This window comes from Haliaeetus leucocephalus, unplaced genomic scaffold (genome assembly GCF_000737465.1).
Source record: "Haliaeetus leucocephalus isolate CR32 unplaced genomic scaffold, Haliaeetus_leucocephalus-4.0 Scaffold0, whole genome shotgun sequence".
NCBI lineage: Eukaryota > Metazoa > Chordata > Aves > Accipitriformes > Accipitridae > Haliaeetus > Haliaeetus leucocephalus.
The window spans coordinates 17,162,476-17,182,456 of record NW_010972436.1 but is presented as its reverse complement, the minus strand read 5'-3'; the positions used below and the strand labels follow the sequence as shown (position 1 = coordinate 17,182,456).

The window sequence follows — 19,981 nt, the reverse complement described above, 5'->3', positions numbered from 1 at the left end:
AGTATTTTGCTAACTCTTCCCAAAGAAGAGCATGCTTATTGCTTCTTGATAATGAAAGAATCATCCAATTTTACCAACCTGTTAGGCATGGCCCTAGTTCAGAAAGATTGGGGAACTAGTTTGCAGTATGTTTTTGTTGTACAAAGCACTTTGTTGTGTCTAAATTATATATCCCCTTGAAAATGACTGTTCTATTTATTGTGTTTTCAAATGTATACCTGTTTTTAATGCTTTCTTTTTTTGTGTGTTAGATTTTAGTGGTTCCTTAATACTTTGACTTGCTGAAGTGTGCTGTGGTAGAAATGGCTCCCCCTGTGGCCCCTCCGTTTTATCACTCCAACTTTGCCCTTATTTTATTCATCCTAATTTTTCACCCAATGCCTGTGCCCAACAGGCGTACCTCGGACTTCTGGAATTGTCAGCTGCCCGAGAGAAATATGACGAATTCTGTGTTCCAATGGTTATGGTTCCTGCAACTGTATCCAACAATGTACCGGGTTCAGATTTCAGCATTGGTGCAGATACTGCTCTGAACACTATAACTGATGTAAGTCTATTCTGGTGTGTGCGCTTACTAACAAAGCAGTTCTGGTTTAAACTGACTAAATTGGCTAGAACTGGATATTTTTATAGACCAGAACTTTGGAAAATGATACAGTTACTTGATATAGCCACATTCATAATACCCATTTAAAAAAGAGAAGGTTTAGGATCCCAAATGCTTCCATTAGGTTTCCTCTGAAACTACAATGACCTGTAAACTTGTAAACTACAAAGTAAGATGGCATATATCTATTGTATATGGAAGAAAGAAACCTAAAGCTAAGACTTGACGATCATTTGATGCACTGCAGAGTAAAAAAATCCCCATTATGGGTAAACTATCAGTATACCTAGCTGTAACAAACACTGAGTGAATGTTGTTCTGTTCAGAAAGAGATCCTTATTTATGTAACATCTTTATTCCTCTAATACGTAATGTAAGATCCATATTTCTCTAAAAATAAGAATTGCATGTATTCTAGTAATAACAGATTTAACAAAAAGAGTTGAGACATAATATGAAGTATTTTTTAAAAAATCAAATCCAGTAATATGATTATAAATTAAAAATATATTGATTAATACTAAACTCAGTTGGACAGAAAGCATTGTCAAACACCTTTCAAATTAAATTCAGGCATGCACATTTACAGTTCATCTGAATTCATCACACCTCTGCTAAGGAAAGCAATTCTGTTTATATTCTGACATAATTTTGTCTGTGAAACAATAGCAGTAATATTACACTTCCTTCAATTTTTTTTCTTTTCAGCATAATCTGCAGACACATACATATTGCAAATACAGTTGCAGAGTGTCCATAGTTTGTTCAAAACACAGCAAAGACCTAATAAAGCATTTGTCTTCAAAATTGAATTTACATTTTTACTTATAAAGAAGAAATTGAATTATTTCATAACTTAGTAATTTACAACAAATTACCATATTTTATTACAAGTTCCATTTTCTGATTTTTGTCTCCAGCCACGCTGGACCCAGAATGTAGAATTTTTCACTGATTGTACATATCAAGCTACATTTTAAAAAGTGAAAAATAACGAGCACAGTGCTCATGTAAACCAGGAAAAGAACTTCAAGTTGCTTTTGAAAATTAAATGTCACTTCTTCTATCACTTAGATACATTTGAAGATGTTAATCATGATATTATTTTCAGAAATTTGAAGGATTCCTCAAATGCTATCAACTTCAAAAGCACTAATATAAACTTCACCTGTTTTTTTTTTTTTTTTTTACCATGGAAACAAAAATATTTTTATCTTCGGCAAAATAAACCCTTCAATTAGCAAATTTCAGTTTCCTTAACTGTTGCCTTGAACAAGACTGTAAGATAACTAAAATTTATCTTGAACGTATTCTTTATAGACAACGTAGGTTATAAATGTGGATGTTGTTTCCAGTTCTGGTAAATAAAAATATCTCTCCAAAATGATTGATCACAAATTAAGGTGAGTAAAATGATTGTGCATAACACCTACTTTTCTTCTTTTCTTTTCTTCATAAGCTTTGTTTGCCTAACTGACTTCTTTTTATAGGTTATTTCATGTAGAGGGGATATATTGTAGTCAGTCAGTCTCTCTCTCCTTGTTGCTGTGTTTTGCTTTATAGTTAGGTTTCTAGATATCATTTGCCTTCATTAGATAATAAGATGTCAGTATCTCCATATTTTCAATGCAGTAGTTGAATAATTCTCAAAATTATATTTTTTTACTAATAGCTTCCGTCTTGGTTTTGCATTTTATTTTGCCTAGATTTTTCTCTGAAATAAATATGAAATGTAATGGCTTTGCAAGATGTAGATTCAATTCAATGGAAAATTAAATTTTGTTCTCTTTTGGGGAAGGAGCAGACTTCTGTGTTGTGGCAACATTTCTGCTTGGTATCTTTTCAGTTTTCTGCTCTGATGGTTTGAGTATGATTCACTAAAACCGATAATGAAAAATGTATCCTTTCATTCCTGTGTCGTGTTCAGATCAGGTTGCATAATGATGATGCCCCCTCTTAAGTGTGACTGATAAGCTCAATACAAGTCATACAATTGACTGTGGTAAATGAAAGTAGCAGATGGACGTGAATGTCCATTATATCTAGTTTATAGCATTTTTATTCCTATTGCCACTATTAGGTCAATAAATGTATCAGTTTTCAATGCTCTCAGATTAGTACCTCTTATGAACACCAAAATGTCATCACACTTAGTTTTTCTGTGGTACTTTTCTTTCTTCTGTGTTCTTGACAGTTTTTAGTAAGGTAAGTACATTTCTACTGGGTAATGAGGCCTTGTTAGTGTTTGGCATTACTAGACACTTGTCAATGTTAGGTTGTTTAAAACTTGTCAAGGCATGTAAATGGTACCTGGAGACATTTGCACATAAAATGTGTTAATATGCTGCATTTAAAAAGGAAAACAATAAAACCCAGACCAACAGATACATAACTTCTGAATGAGAGATTAGGTAAGAGCGTGCTTTTCCCTAAGTCATAGATAGTGGGTGGTATTTTTCTCAATAATTAGAAATTAGATTCTATAACAAATTCTGTAACCCTCTTGAAAAGTTCCATTTTTGTTTTAAAATATTTTGTTTTAAAATTTTGTTTTAAAATTTGTTTTAAAAATGTTCCATTTTTGTAATCAGTTGAATAGTAGAATTTGGTTTGTTTTTTTGAATAATGTTTTAAATTTATGATATGCTGTATTTTTCTCTTCAGTTTTCAGAATATTAGAAAAATTGTCAATGAAAACTCCAATATAAAATACCTGGGGAAAGCTGGATGTTTCTGTACCTGAAAAGGGTATGCTTAAGGCTTGTGTATCTAGATGTACAAAATAAATTGTTTAGGACTGCAGGATAAGAACCTGAACTTTGAGTTTTCTGTGAAAAGAAGTATCAGTAAAATAACTACCGTAATAAAAATACCTATATTCTCAACTTCATGTTGCTAACCCAGTGAAGTGAATAGAATATTATTTCAGATAGCAGACCTCTGGAATGTGATACCGAAGAAGTGTTAGGTTTTCTTCTACATGATCATGAAGGATAGAAATTTCTTTTTAGATGAAAATTGGATTAATATTGATCAAAAAGAGGCATTAGCAATACATCTTGCAGATGGAACTAAAAAGCAGAAACCTACTCTGTAATTAAGCAGAATGAACAAGGAGTTAGACTCTTTCAGCTACAGAACATGGAAAGAGAGTGGAAAGGATGAAAATTTAATTTGAAAACAAAGCCTACTGATGGGCTAGAGGGAATTGATGGAAAGAGGAATAAACCAGAACAAGGCATGGAAGAATATTTATTTGATTTAGGAGATGTAGAAGTAAATGGGGAAATGAAAAGAAAAAGGTATCAGCTAGAGATGGAGAAAAATAGAACCTGAGAAAGGAGGAGGCTAAAACTTGGTAATGTGTTTCTTTTGACAATCTGCCTTTTCCTTTCATCAAAGGGAAGGGGGTACAGGTTGATCAATTAGTTTTGTGAGAAAAAGAATAGCAAGCAGCCACTGAGGAGCAAAGAAAGCTACAGTTAGATTGCATTAATGGAGTCTCCATGCATTTCCCTTGAAAAACACAGATTCCTGTACCCTTCCAGTGCTGGTACTAGCATATGTGGCTCCACATTAATCTGAACTAGGCAGCTGAAAATTAGCCTGGCCAAGCTGGCTAACCAGTTAAATTTTCATCCACTTCAGCCCTAGCAACAGCTGTATGTGGAGGTAGAGCAGTAAATCCATCCCTTTCAATGGTCATTTGCATTTAGATAAACATAAAGACAACAAACCACAGTCTTTGCTTGACTGCGTGTATTTTTATAAAGCATCATTGGTTATGGCAATACCGTTTTTAAAAACACAAATATAATAAAAGGGTGTGAAATGATTAAACCATTTGACATAGTACAGTATCCCTCTGTGATCTTACTGTAGTACTTATTTTAAAAAAAAGTCATAAAACATTATTAAAACCACCTATCACTTATCCTTTATAATTATTAAGTGACCCTTTAATGAAAGCATTTTCATATTTTGCTGCAGTGATGCAAAGATGTTGCATATAATCATCTAATGCTCGTGCTTGGTGAAGGTACAGTCTTCTGATATGTTTGCTGAAATCACTTGCATCAAATAAAATGGCAATATTTAATGCAAGTAAAACATATCTTAACTGCATCTTAACATATCATAAATGCAGACTAACCAATTGTGTTAGTTATTGCTATAAATCTCCCCTCGACTTGGTTTCCCAAAAGTCTCAATATAAAACTTTTTAGAGAAACTCATGTTTTTCAGATCTTCATGAAGCCATGTGATTTTACCAAATCACTGTGACTCAGTGTACATCTTTATTTTTCAGTAGAAATAAAAATTCAAAGCAGCCTGACTGAGCTGAGTTGGGCTAGACAATTACTGAAATTTTCTCAGTAAAGTCTTGTCCACTCAAAAAAAAATAAAAAAATTTCCATTTGTTGCTCTTCTGGCTATACTGCTTCTCAGAGCTACAAGTCTGAAAGTGCAGTCTTTTAGACCGTGTTTCAGACTTAAACTGGAAACGCATTGTAGCACTGAGCTTAATTGAAAGTTGCACTTATGAAGTACATGAGTAGAGAGAGACTTTAGAAAGTCAGTTTGCACTTATGCACCTACTGCCACATGGCCTGTTCTCTCACTGAACAGGATCTGCTCTATCTAGGACAAAAACCTAGAAAGCAGAACTCTCACACGTGAATATTTTTCCCATCATTTTGTCCTAAGTTATTGCTTAAATAGTCACCATATAGATATTTGTGGAGATAGCTTGATAGCTATCTAATTTTGATCTGCAATAGTTTGGTTCTCTGAACTGATTGAGAAATTGAAAAGATGAGACTTCTGTGAACATCAGTCCTTTCTGGGAGAAAGAGAAGAATGTAATGTACTATGTAATCAGGCTTTCTTGTGGAGAGTCATTACATAGGCAGTTTGAAAAATTGCCACACATCATAAGAGATGCGGATTAGTTTAGATTAGAAAGAATTGGAATAATATAACTAAAAATATGTTTACTGACTTAAAACAGCTGCATAATCTTAACCTTTAAGTATTATTTTGACATCTATTAGGAACACCTAATCCTTTTCACATGATGATTTATTTAGTAGTGTTTGGAATCTTCCCAAGGACCTACAGCTGTTTTTCAAAGAATCCTTGAACTATACTTGCAAAGTTTTATTAACTCATCCATGTGCACATGTTCCTGGATTTTTCTGGGGCTAGGTCCAGTCTATGTGCATAGAGGCAGATGTGTGATGTTGATAGAGTCTTGGAAGTCATAGGCAAAACTTTTTTTCCTTTTTCTTGGTGGAAATCGATGTGTGTCTTGACTTTATAGGATAACATAGTTTTTAAAAAAGCAGCTTTCTTTAAGCATTTCCTTCAAGTTGTAGGTGTTTTACTAGTCAACTTTCTAAACTCCTTAACACGTATCAAACTTTGTTCTTTAAGTGGTTTCTTGTGGAATGGTTTCCAATAGATTTCCAGTCTACCTTTATGCTGTCTTTTTCTGCCCAACTGCTTCAGAACTCTATGCTGTGCACACTTGTTGTTCACTCTGTATTAACTTGCACTAATCTTCTGCCTTTCTTCAAAGAGCATTGTGCCAATGCAACCCCAGTGCACTGTTGTGGTATGTACAGGATATCCCCCCCACAAATAATCTCACCAATTTTATTTACTTGGGCCAATGGACAGCCAAATTTACCATCACATGCAAGGAGTCATTAGCAGAGCAATCCAAAGACAAGGAATGTATCACTCATACTTGTACCACTGCTTCAGGCCTATGAAAGTTGTCTGCAGCTACACGAGGCACGTTCCCGCTTTGAGGAGTTTTGCGTACCTATCTGTGTGTTGCCTGCTACTATTAGCAACAATGTGCCAGGCACAGACTTTAGCATTGGTGCTGACACTGCCTTGAATGCTATTGTGGAGGTAAGACTGCATATCTGTTAAAAGTTAAAAGACAATAAAATGCATAAGATGAGGCTATCTAAAGACCTTGAAATGTCTAGTTTTCTAAAATAATTTTGTTACTGTATTTTTTTTTCTGGTTTATAGTTAAGAAGTTTTCCAAGACTGATTAAAGATTAAACTTATAAAAATTATGTTGTATGTTTAACTTCTGTTTTGTTATCCAAGACTGCTGCATTAGTTCTTAGGGCATTTACTATTACCGAGAATAAAATATTTTGCTTGCTTTGATTTTTGTTTTTTGTTTTGTTTTTTTTTTTTTTTTTATCTTATGTAGCTCCTCAGCATTACTTAGATGAAAGAAGAAAGCAGATATTTTATAAATAAATGCCACATTTATTGCATGAGCTAATGACTGAGCTCAGTGCAACAGGGCATTTTAAGTACATGGTTAACGCTAAACACATGAATAATCCCATAGACTGCATTAGGCTTAACATATATTAAGTGCATATAAATGTATTCATAGTATAGATAGTTAAGTCTGTTACTGATGCCAACTAAACAGTGTGAGGCCAGAACTTGCTATGAATGAGTTTTCCATTTCAGTCAGAACAGTCAGTTTTCTAGTTTTAGTCTGCCATAGCTTTTTCCCTTGGGTACAACTGCTATATGAACTCTTAAGTTCTTTACTATCCTATTGAGTCTGCTGGAGCCACAGCAAAGGGAACTGAGTTGAGGTCTAATGCAAACAAATGAGTAAGCCTCTGAACAGCTCTGGGTTTTATCAAACCCCTCATTATCAATCTATATAACTAATTGGGAAGTAATTGTCCAAGAAAGTCAGAATAGAGATGCAGGGGTTTGAGAAATGCAGGTTTGTTTTCCTGCTTTGATACAGTGTTATTTATTTATAGAGTGAAAAAGCTCCAGTAGATAATTGAAAGAGCTGTGTCAGAATACACTATGGCCTGGTGTTTGGGAGATGCAATACAGCATCCTTGGGGTGAAGATGACCTAAGATGTAGTGTGGGTAAATTGTAGCAATATGTTCATAGGCAGGACACAGGTACTTTTACCACTCCATGAGCTGCTTCCCCCTTACCTACTTATATAAATCTCAGGCTAAGTCTGCTAATTATGACTGATATCACTTCAAATAGTGATGCACCTGTAAAAGTGAAAACATGAAAGCAATGGAGGGAAAAATGATTGCATATATTGCTGCTTCCTCTTATTTCACTGTTTTTATTGTTAATTTTAATTGGAATTTGTACAGCTTTCAATAAAGCTCTCAATAGATACAGCCATTTTTAATTTTATTTTTTACTGAATTTCATGATGGTTAGAATGTTTAGTTTATGCTAAAAATAGAACACTGTTGATTTGGTGAAGCTTTGAATATCAGATTTTTCATGAAGCTGGCTCAGTTCATGTGAAAGCTCAACTAGCAATGGAATTCCAAAGAGTACTCCAGAAAGAGTCACCATGTCTTCATGTTTAAAACTTCTGAAATCTGCATCAAGCATTTGAGCTTTGGCCTTTCCAGCCTATGGAGTAGTATGTGAATGAATGATTCTTTAAAATCTATCTGTGCCATTTTTGTATTTGGGTGTTTCTGTCACAGTCATTCTGAGAGAGCAAGAATAGTAGAAAGTTTCTACTTAACGTCTCTTGTATAGTCAAGGATAGAAATCCTTCTAAATAAATCTGAAGTGGGTAATCCCAAAAGCAACTAATGATTTACATCCTTGCTTAGAACTTGGAGCTTCTCAAAAGGCAGAAAATCTCATTCTACTACCAGCAGCTGGAAAACTTTTGGTAAACTCAAAGCTTTCTAAAAAAGTTTTAGGTCTCTCAAAATGAAAGAAATCTTTGCATGTGTATTTATTTATTTAGTGTCTAAAGCCAAGATTTTTTTTTTTTTATAACAGAAGCTAAACACATAGTATCCATCCAGTTCCAGGCAGCTTTTTTAAAATGAGTTAAAATTGGTTCAGTGCTGCACCTGCCACTATTAAAAGTAATGGGGATTTTTATAAATTTATTATTGTTTGCCATATGCCAGAAGACAGTATTCTGCAAAAATGCTTATGAAAGCACATCTGGAAGGGGAAAGTAAAGTGCTTGAGGACACTGTAGAATCCAAGACAGCTAAAAGTAACTGTCATTTTTAAAAACTATTTGAAATTCAACATAGGCTTTTGTGACTCAGTTTGTCATGGAGATACTTTCTGCTTAGGATAACAGAATGTCAATCCATATTCTGAATTGACATGTGAATTCTGCACTTGTATGTGTATACACATAATGTGCGTATCTGACAATATATAAAAATATTTGTATAAATGAAATTACATGTATCTTTTAGTAGCTGGACCTAAATAAATGCATACACTGATTTTAGTCCTTCAGTGCATTAAACCTTATGATGTTAGGAGTTCTAAGCTTTTATTATATTTAGTTTTTTCACGTATCAATTCATTATTTGTTCTGTGGTCTGTTAGGTATATTTTTAAAAGCTGTATTGCTCACAATCTTTATTTCAGCTTGAAGTATTTTCAGTTAGCTGAATGAAGGTTCTGGTTGTAACTATCTGTGAAACAAATACCTCAAATATTACAGCATCTGCAGTTACTCATTCAGAAAAACAGTAAGGCATGGGGATTTTTTTTAAATCCTAATTTAGGTTTCAAGATGACGAACTTCACAGGTACTTTTATTTCTTGTTTTTACTAAACAGGACTGGTGTGGGGACAGAACATCAGTTTCACAAAATTCTTCTTGTCACCAAGTGTGGTATAACCTATTTATTTATTTTTAAGACAGAAGGAAATAGTATCTTTCTATTTCTCTTTTTTGCTTTCTGAGAGGAAGATACATTATCTGATGACTTTAAAATAACTGAATGGTAGAAAAATTCATTCCAAGAAGTGAGTTTATCAAATAGCTTTTTGAGTGTTATTAAAACCTGGAGATGCAATAGTAACCTAGTTCCTAGGTTTCTATGTTTTCCTAAGTTTCTATGTTTTCCTAAGTTTCCTAGGTCCTACTACACTGGACATCTTCTCTGCTTTTTTTATAAGTCTCTTAGGCAGCTCCAATATTGATGTTAATTGGTGGCATGTAAGGAACAAATCTCTTTGTAGAGAACATTCTTTATGCTGGTGAATGCAAGTGGAGATTTTTATATTAAGTATGTATCTATTAATAAAAATACCAAAAACATTTTTAAAAATGCTCTCCCAGTGCTTGAAAGAATGATGTTGATATGCTTATTGGAAAGTAAACAATAGAGCAATACATGCTCACAACTTGAGTTTAAGGAGTTGTAGCTGTTAAGTGTGGTTGGGAATGCAATGAATTTTAATATCAATACTAAGAAGAAATAAACTCTTCAGTAATGAATAGAGTCAAAGCAGAGAAGAGAAACTTACTCATACAAGAATTGATTAAAAAGCTCCATTATTTCTATTTGTATCTCTGTTAGAAAACTGTCACAACTTTTAAGTCCATGCACAAATGAAAATTAATTCTTGTTTTAGTATTTGCAGGAAGTAAATAAATAAGAGTTGACAGCAGCAAAACATTTTATTTTGACTGCGATGTTCAATGTATGATTTATAAGAATTGCTTTATTTGGTAATTATTACAGTTAAACGGGTTATGCTATTTTGGAACTTTTAAATATGTGGATTTTATATATTCTTTAATCCTTTTACCAATAAGTGATGCAAAGTTGCATGGCATATAAAAGCATAAAAATTCAGATTTCTTTTTTATTTAAACTTACAATATCTTGTCTTTCATTAGACATGTGATCGCATCAAACAGTCAGCCAGCGGTACCAAGCGTCGTGTATTCATCATTGAGACCATGGGTGGTTATTGTGGTTATCTGGCTAATATGGGGGCCCTTGCGGCAGGAGCTGATGCTGCTTATATCTTTGAAGAACAGTTTGATATTCGAGAGCTCCAGGTATACAGCATTAGAAATGTTTTCCTCATTTTTAAGTAGATGCTAAAATTGTTGTACATATATGGCATAATGTGTATATTTGAAGTAGATTGCTCATGTAACAAAAAAAAAATAAACAAAGTTTAGATGGTATCTAAAAGCTGCACCTGTCAGTAGCACTTTGATATAATGCCAGTTCTTATGTTGTATTATATGAAGGAATATATACCCAGTTATTCTTGGCATCAGGTTCAGTTAAATGACAAAATTATTGTATTAGCCATTAAACACTACTAGATGAATTGTTTTATTTTTATTCTTCCGACTGAAATTCAGATTACATGTAAATAAACAGACCTGGGCAGTTTTAAAAGAAAAAAAAAAAATAGGGGGGGGGGGAAGGAATACTTTTTCCATTATGATATTGCTTCAGCTCATTGTGTTAGAAAGCCATTCAGGTCAGGAACTGAACAGTGTGTAAGATGTGGTATCCAAATGAGTATTTAATACAACTATTCAGAGCGTATTTGGAGGTGTTACTAAAATAAAGATCTTGGACTTTATGGTTTACAGATTAGGGTGTAAGCTGATACAGAACTTGTCTACTGTGAGGATTTTACACTTCTGAGGTAGTTGGTGCTAGCTGTAGTCATGGACAACTACAAAGCTAAAAAGATAGAAATTTCCTGAAAGGAAGAGATGGGAAATGAATCATAATTCCTCCCCACTCATTTCACAGTGGCATGTACTCTTCATGTCATATATGGGAGTACCAGCACAGCAGTACATCACTATCCATAACAGGACCGTTGCAAGGACTGGGAGTAAGGGCAAGCTGTGATCTTTTGTGGCAAGTTCTGTATTTTTATGTATATCAAGGTTATCCAACTTTGGTGCTGTACCAGTATAGCATACAAAAAACAACTTTGTGTTGCTATTAAAATCAATTATTTGTGATGTAGAGGAAGAAGTTAGTTTTAACCCAAGATGAATAAATACCCATACATGGTATATTATCCTGGATCTCCAAAAACCTGTTGATTATTTGAATTTGCACATAATACTTTATGTGGAGTACTTTACAGAAGTTCTTAGGATATGTAGGCTCATTAAAGTTGGTTTAGAGTTCTGTATGGTGCGTTAAGAATACTTTTGTTGTTTCTAGGCTAATGTGGAACACTTGACTGAAAAAATGAAAACCAGTATCCAGCGTGGTCTAGTGCTGAGGTAAGCAGAAGTAGGTTTAATAGATGGCATCAGTGATGCTGAGCACTTCCAGCCAGGTAGACTGTTTGGCCACTTGCAAAGACACTCCAAGTATATATTCCTTGATTATTCCTTTAGCATGTGATTTTTAGTAAAGCTGTTGCTCCAGAAGGCAATTCTGGGAGCTGTCAGGAAGCTCGAGTCCAAAGCTTCCTTCTTTCTACATAAATATATTTGCTCTATAATCTAATATTTTATCCTATTTTCAGCCTATTTTTTCATCGGCTTTTTCTTTTATTGTAGACTCTGTCTTACCAAAGATAGTGTGAAAACTAGCATACATGTGTACACATATAGTATGGCCTTTACCAGAAAAATCCTACTTAGATTTTAGGAGATAACACAGAATAAAATACCTTTCAAAAATCAAAACATTTAAAATATGTTGATTAACATGTTTTAAAATTATACCTTCTTAGGCAGCCTGAATCAGGCTGTAGCTTCTCTCTTGAGCATTTATTTTCAGTCTGCCAAATAGTGAAGGGCTGAAAAATGAATACCCCAATAAGCTGTATGAGGATACCATTGTCTTTGTTCAGGTTCTACTAGTTATATGACTAGGGTGAAAAAATAAGGAACAGCCTAAGGTACTGTTCATTATCCATGCTTTTATACAGGGCAAAATGATGACATTGGATGTCAATGACTTTTTTTGCAGTTTTAATAACTTTGTTTTAGTGCAGTTTTTCCTCTGCATAACGAACTTGTCAGACCTAAAATGGTATTTTTCACTGCCTTATTCAATAATGGATTCCAAGTGACCTGCCAGTGATGTCAGTGTAGTAAAAGTAATGCAGACTTCAAAATCATGAGCATGTTATGTGGACGTAAACGTATGTGATTAGATGAAAATACCTGGGCCGTGATTACTCGTATCAAGAAAATGGGAACACGTTTGTCATTCAGTAGTTGTAAAGACATCCACTACTTAACAGTAAATTTCCTAACTGTATCTGGCCTTAATTGTTACAGAAATGAGAACTGCAATGAGAACTACACAACTGACTTCATTTATCAGCTGTATTCTGAAGAAGGAAAAGGAGTGTTTGACTGTCGAAAAAATGTATTGGGCCACATGCAGCAGGTAAAAATAACCTTAAAGTTACAGACAAGCTTAAATTTGTATGAACAGAGAACATACAGAGAACACTATTCAAGCATTTCAAACAAGTCTGATTCAGGATTAAAGAAAAAAAGTGTGCGGATTTTTGTTTATAGGTAACTCAGAAGTTTTTGTTAGCGTTACATTTTACTGCAATTCCTTCTTAAAAATCCAGGAAAAAAATGCATTAGATTCTTAATGATTTCCATTTTCATTCCTCTCCTGTCTGTATTAATAAACAATTACACTTTTTTAATAGATAATACAGCTATCTTACTATTACTGTAATATATCCTTAGAACAAACTTATCTGCCCATCTGTAATGTATCTGGCTTCTGAACCCTGGGAGAGATGAGATTTCATTAAGAAAATATGTGCAGATGAATTGTTCTTGTAGAAGAGACAGTAGTGAACTACTCCTTGTGGTCTTTGTACCTTGCATCTCTTTATCTCACTATAGTGCTTATTAGTGGGCAAATAGTAAGTTTCTAATTTGGCTACGCTAATCACCAGGACTGAGGTAGAGTAAAAAATACAAGTACAGCCAAATTTCTCAAGTACTAGTAGTGAAATGACTCTCTCCTTTTAAGTCATTTCAGGTTGTATGTATATTCCCCTTACTCATATATTTTTAGACTATTCAATGCTGAGGTTGGCACTTTGTGTAAAATTTAGCAAAGTTTATTTTGAAGGTCAAGACCAGCATTAGTCAACCAATCTGAAACTACTTCACCTATGATTTCAGTCCCATCTGCTGCACTGAAAACAGACAGAAAAGTCAGACATTATATAATATAGAGAGAGGGTTTTAAAAAAAAAAAAACCTAAACAAAACAACACTAGTCTAGAAGTCCTAACGTACACAGTATTCCTTTTCTAGCTGCAATAGAGCGCTACGCTTCCCAGACTTCCTAGATTACAGAGTCAGCACTTAGGTTTCTGAGGCTCCTCCTGACACCTCTCCTTCAACAGTTTCCTGGTCTATGCTGAAACCAGGTTGCCCTGTGGAAGTGTGACAGCTGGGCAGTGCTTAATGATTGCACTGTGGAGAAGTGGAAGAAAGGGAAAACAGTGAAATTTATCTAAGTGAAAAATATTATTGATTCAGTGAGAATTCTACTGGTGTTTAACACAAATTTTAAATGTTTAACTTGATTTGTGTGGTGGGGTTTTTGGTTTGTTTATTTGTTTTTCTAAGTGGGGGAAATGGAAATAAGTGATAGAGCAGGCCATGAACAGAGGTGACTGATAAAATAAGATGACACAAATGCTGGTTCAATAACTACACTAACCCACACTTAAATTTTCACACAGGGTGGTGCACCTTCACCATTTGATAGAAACTTCGGGACAAAAATTTCTGCAAAAGCTATGCAGTGGATTTCCAAAAAACTGAAAGAAACCTACCGAAAAGGTGCAGAAATATTTGGTGCTATCTCTTGTTACTGTCTTTGATTAGCTATCGGTATAAGACTACTCTACTATGCAAACATGGGAATGTGTATTAGTTTACTAGTCAACATACTTCTTTCCCTCTGGGTTACGTTTTTATTACTCCGTAGTGCCTTGCTTTGCTTCCTTCTGTAAGATTTCCCCTCAAGTGAGGTCAATAATTCAGATTGCTCTTTTCTTATCTTTTTTAAAAAAAATGCTAGTGTGATTACAGTTTTTCATGTATGAAGGAATTGATGGTTATATAGTTACATCTGTTCTTCCTTTTTGTTTCATGGTGGCTACATGGGAGACAGAAGAAGGTAATATGTCTTCTTTGGGAATTTTTGTAAAGTACTATTTACTAAAATCTAATTTAAAACTGGATGTTAAAATTCAGTCTTATTGTTGCTTAATTACACTGTATTTTCATTGCTAATCACCAAAGCTACATTAAAAAAGTGAAGATCTCCTAACCCTATTAAAGTACTAATTGATGTTTTGTCATTACATTAAATATTCAGTTAACTGGAATTAAGCTACTGTAAGCTTCCTATTCAGTTTAATTACAGAAAAAAGGTATTTGCCCTTACAAGTGTGAATAAGAAAGATACTGAATTATTTCATTCTTTTTAGGAAAAGTATTTGCCAATACTGATGACTCAGTCTGTTTGCTGGGAATGCGTAGACGCAACCTTGTTTTCCAACCTGTGGCTGAGCTTAAGACTGAAACAGACTTTGTGTATGTATACGCTGCTTACATTTTAAACATCTCAACATAGGCTTCCTTTCACCACATCAAATGAACAACTTCTCTGCAGCACTGACACACAGCGTTTGTCAACCGTTTTACTCCACTTTCATCGTTAGCCTGCATTCAGCCAGTGATTCACACTGATTGTTCACTTGTGTTTTCTAACAACTCCCTTCATGCTTTCTCTTCATCCTCCTTATACTTGGAAGCCTCCTGTGAATTCTAGAACTCCACTGTTCTTTTAAATAACTTTCTTGTAATGCCTTTGCTCTAATGCCCAGAATTGCTTTACATTCTGGTACAACATTCAGTGGAGCAGCATTTTTGCACCAAATTTGGCATTATGCTTACCTATAATGAACGTTTTCCAGTAAAATCTGTTCATTTCTTCATATTCTGTCCTTAATTCTCTCCATTTTGGGTCAGTGTTTACATCCCACCATAAATGTCAATATCTGATCCTATTTCTGAGGAAGGCCATTACTGTTAGTATTGTCAAATGTGTTTGTCTTGGCCACTAAGTGAATCAATCACCTTATCTTTTTCCTCCCCCACCCCCAACTGTTACACAGACACAGGATTCCCAAGGAGCAATGGTGGCTGAAGTTGCGACCACTGATGAAAATCCTGGCCAAGTACAAGACTAGTTATGATGTTTCAGATTCAGGCCAGCTGGAGCATGTTGCTATGCACAGCCCAAAGGAAGCAGAAACCGGAGCCATCTAAAGACAACACTTTTAGATTATTGTAATAGATGCACATTGTGAGTAACAATGCTTTAGAATCATTACAGCTTTGTTTTGTAACATTTAAGTTATTGTACCAGCACTTTATGTGAAACAAGATGTTCAGATGTCACAGATTTTGTCCTGTATTTGTGTTATGTTTGAAACAAACCCTAGCATCTAATGGTCAAGCACCATTTACTGATACTACCCTTTAACAATCAGTGCAACGCTGTTCTATGCACTCTGTAAGTTACTCATCTACTGCACTTTGTTTCAGAGTACTTACACCCAAAAAATAAGTGTAGATGGCTAGCTTTGTGTTGAGTTACAGAATGTGCTTAATGTATCTGAAGTGAAATAAAATACTGTTGCAAACATCAAGACTTGTCAGAAACTGTATTCACCTGCTTTTAAACAATGGGGGGGAATAATGCTTCATGAAGGATTCTTTATACACTCTAGTGAAGGAGAAAAGCAATGGCCCTTTTCCTTCCCTAACCATGCAGGTAGTAGTCACAGCAGGGCAAGCTGGTTTTTGCTGCTTCTTCAGGATTAGGCTGGAATGTGGAATTCCTTATCCTTGTACAGGGATGATAAAACTACTGGGGGGGGAGGGGAGGGGGGGGCAGGCCAGGCAGGGGAAGGTTTAAAAACTTGAGATTCAGAAGGGTGTAATCATGTGCTTCATGCTTCCTTTCTCCCAGCTTCTTCAAGACTATTTAAAAAAAAAACTAATAATGAAAAAGGGTGAAATTGATTTTTGAAACTAGGCTGACAAACTTGTTTCCTCAGGCCAGCTTCTCTGTTAACTAGACCTGGACAAAAAGCTAAATACTAGACTGTCATATGAAAATATGACTGAACATTGCTCAAATTGGCAAGATAGGCTGAACTTAAAATACACTGTACACTGCCTCATTACTGATTTGCCCACTATACTGCAATTCACTACAAACTGGGCTTGATGCAAGGTGGAATGTACTGTCAAAACCTCCTCTACCTGTAGGTGGCTTATGTAAAGGCATTATCACACCAAAGAATAAAATCTCTCAGTATGGGAGACAGTTCTTTACATATCCAACAGCAGACATGATTTCAAACAAACACCACTTAAAACTCGAGAGTTTTACATATACAAAAATATTTAATTTATATAGTATTCTTATGACAATGGGAGGAGTGAGTCTTCCATAAAATATTAAGGTCTGTCTTTGTCATACAGAGCATATAATTCTTGCTCTCAAATACTGTATGGTTAGAAAATTTTTCACATAATTATTTCAAGGACAGCTTTTCACTGGTTTGTTGGATACTGTTGAAAGCAGCAATGAATATTTAAGTTGGACCATAGCACTGTCAAAAGTTACTAAAAAACCCTAATTATATAGTCACACAGATTGGCTTGTTTTATATTAGCTGGGATGTTCAGCAGCAATTCATCGTTTGACCCATGAGGGATCTTTGGTGATATCTGCATTTTCTGGGCCTAGTACAGCTTGACTACGTGTGCTCTTCCCAACTGCAAGATACCTGCAAGAAAAAAACAGAAAGAAATGAGAAGCTGCTGCATTCTGTTATCTGTAACTCTGCTATACAAGTTAAAAATACTCCCATCTCAGGAAAAAGTGCTCTTTGATACATAACTCTTGTTTGCATTTACAGCATCTTTTGGACTTACTGTTTTTTCCCCCAGTCATCACAACACAACAGTCTCCTAAGACGTAGCCCTAACTAGCCTATCTATCTCCTTAACCTTGTATTCTTCAGTAGTGGAATTCTTAAGCCTAAAAGTGAATTCAGAAGTCTAAAGAAGCACAAAATGTTACAAGTCTAGAAGAACCAGCTCATATAGCCAGGAGCTGGATGTCTGAGTGTACTCTCTCTCCAGACAGTTTCTGGACCCTTCCAAAGTAAAACAATCACCACCCACAAATTCAAAATGTAGGAGAGAGTTACATCTGCTAAAATGCAATAAGCAGGACATAATTAACATCTCTCTTTCTAGGTTACAAAAGCAAATAGTGAAAGTAGTGCAAAAGGCCAAGGGAAAATATCCAAGAACTTTATTATGGCAACTGTCACAAACTGTTTTCTTCTTCAAATGAGGTTTTTGTTCTATTTTTCAAGTAAATATTTTCCTAAATTGAGCACAGACTTACTTGTTTGATACATCAACCAAGTTATCACTGTTGACAGCAAAAAGTTGTTCTCTGTGCGCCTGCTTCATTTCATCTGAAATCCCATATAAGAAATGATCCATTCCTAGGAAAAAACCAAAACAAAACAAAACCATGCACTGCACTGGTGGTGCACTGGAATCTCAGCTACAACTAAGCACATGAACGAGTGCAAACTAAGATGGGTACATGTGCTGGAGGAGAAGAACAGAGACTACCATTAAGGCCATTTGTTGTTCTGAGACAATATCTAACTGTAAATCAAACATTAAAGGTTAGAACTGGGAAATTAATTTTCTGAGGTAGTAAGAGTTTCCTATTTAGGAAAAAAAAAAGATTCATATTCTATTCTGGCAAGTGATTTAGTTTGTCAAAAACCTAAATGTAATGGTGGTCCAGAAAACCTAAAAATGATTAATTCTGAAGAGTCTCAGCACTTTCTAACAACATTTTAGCCAAACTGCATTTCATAAGGCTTCTATTTTTATTGTGGTTTATAACAACAAACTCCTAAAATTTGCAATCAGTTGTAATATATGTGCAATGCAAAGGTTTGATCACCTTTTTGTACTACACATAGAAATCTGCATACAAATGCTTTAATGCTTTTGTTGGAATACTTGCCTACAGTATTTTAATAGTAATATTATAAGTCCGTAAACAACCAGAGAGCTCCAAAATAATCACAGAAAAGCTTTTTGTCATGCAAATAATCATATGGAAAAAAACGTGGCTTGGGAGGACATCTGTTGACTAGTCCAACCTCCTGCCCAAAGCAGGGCTGACTTCCAAGTTAGATAAGGTTGTTCAAGTTCTTATCCAGGGCCAATGATCAAAATAACAGTAGTATGAAGGGACAGGTATTTCTGCAACAGCCTCTAGGCCTGTTGAACAATGTTCTTCTATTCAGTGTTCCACTAAATTTGCCATAGCTCTGTTAAGACGCGTGTTCAAATATCAAAGAATGTAAGTCACTGCTCTCACAAATACCAATGGTCAATATGCATGTATTTCACTTGTATGCACCTAAAATTGATTACTTTTTTTTTTAATTGCCCAGACCAAAACCAAGTTCCATCAGCTGGAAGTCAGCTTCATGAAGTTTTCTTGTTTAATAAGTTAGCGTTAATACACATACATATTAAAATAACGCTAATTTTAACCTTATCATTCCTTTTGTATAGGAAAGGAACATATTCTAACTCAGCAAGGTTTGGACTGAAATTAAGCTGAGAATGGGGGAGGGAGGGAAAAGCAAGGAAAGCAAAGCAACAAGTAAGCAACTTGAAAAGATGTGAAGATACTACCAAGCCATCACAAGTATGCAGATATGTAGAGAAGATAACATGCTCCACCGTAGCAGACTTTTATGCTTTAACTTCTTCAAAAAAGTATGCACAAAAGGTTAGAGACATTCATAGTCAGTATGCATACTTGCGTCAGGAAAATAATCCTTCAGTTTTTTTTGAATCAGAAGACCAATATTTCTTTTTATTTGCTTGCATTTAATGCCCTTTCCAAGCCTAAAGTTGTTTCTTTAATCTGCCTCCATCTCCTGGCCGTATTCACCTGACATCAAGGAGCAGTATGAATATGAAAACTTCAGTAGAGAGACTGAATGCGTGTGGCATTTCGGAAAGGGAGCAACAGGAATTGACTGCTTTGTTGAAACTGCAATTGTCTTACATCTGCCAAGTAGAAATTTTATCATACGATACAGTTTAGCAAACTATTTTCTTCCCTGTAAACTTAAATAAAAAAAAATAATATTGGCAGCACTGTGAGGCTGCTGAGAGTATACCTTTATCTGAAGGAGCTATTGGTGCATCTACAGCAGCAAATACTGCTAGCTTAGCTTCGTCGATATCTTGTTGTGTGAATTCTCCAGATTTGGCCCATTTGATTGCTTTTTCAAATGTTTTTAAGGTGGCTAATGAATTCGGGTCTCTTAGAAGAAAAAAAAAATAAAATTAATTACTTCAAGTCTTAGAAAATGAAAGCCTAATTGCTTTGTTCTCATTTCATTCATAGTTTACTATGCATCACACAAGCATACA

The 19,981-nt window shown here is 34.9% G+C and overlaps 2 protein-coding genes across 4 annotated transcripts in view; one reads left to right on the top strand and one right to left on the bottom strand.

Annotated features, from left to right (window-relative positions):
- Positions 1-16,130, top strand: part of PFKP (phosphofructokinase, platelet) — a 46,986-nt gene extending 30,856 nt beyond the window's left edge. The window contains exons 16-23 of one of the 3 annotated variants that reach the window (XM_010585492.1): positions 395-547; positions 10,322-10,486; positions 11,631-11,692; positions 12,704-12,815; positions 14,149-14,248; positions 14,583-14,588; positions 14,902-15,007; positions 15,592-16,130. In XM_010585492.1, the coding sequence (XP_010583794.1) occupies positions 395-547; positions 10,322-10,486; positions 11,631-11,692; positions 12,704-12,815; positions 14,149-14,248; positions 14,583-14,588; positions 14,902-15,007; positions 15,592-15,745 (858 nt within the window). In that variant the 3' untranslated portion in view covers positions 15,746-16,130. Of the gene's footprint in view, positions 1-394; positions 548-6,376; positions 6,530-10,321; positions 10,487-11,630; positions 11,693-12,703; positions 12,816-14,148; positions 14,249-14,582; positions 14,589-14,901; positions 15,008-15,591 lie in introns of all 3 variants that reach the window. The other 2 variants (XM_010585508.1, XM_010585500.1) reach the window with 2 other exon arrangements.
- A 782-nt stretch (positions 16,131-16,912) lies between these two features.
- Positions 16,913-19,981, bottom strand: part of PITRM1 (pitrilysin metallopeptidase 1) — a 31,007-nt gene continuing 27,938 nt past the window's right edge. The window contains exons 25-27 of the mRNA XM_010562994.1: positions 19,726-19,871; positions 17,907-18,009; positions 16,913-17,277 (exon numbers count right to left, since the gene is read on the bottom strand). Of these exons, the coding sequence (XP_010561296.1) occupies positions 17,184-17,277; positions 17,907-18,009; positions 19,726-19,871 (343 nt within the window). The 3' untranslated portion in view covers positions 16,913-17,183. The remainder of the gene's footprint in view (positions 17,278-17,906; positions 18,010-19,725; positions 19,872-19,981) is intronic.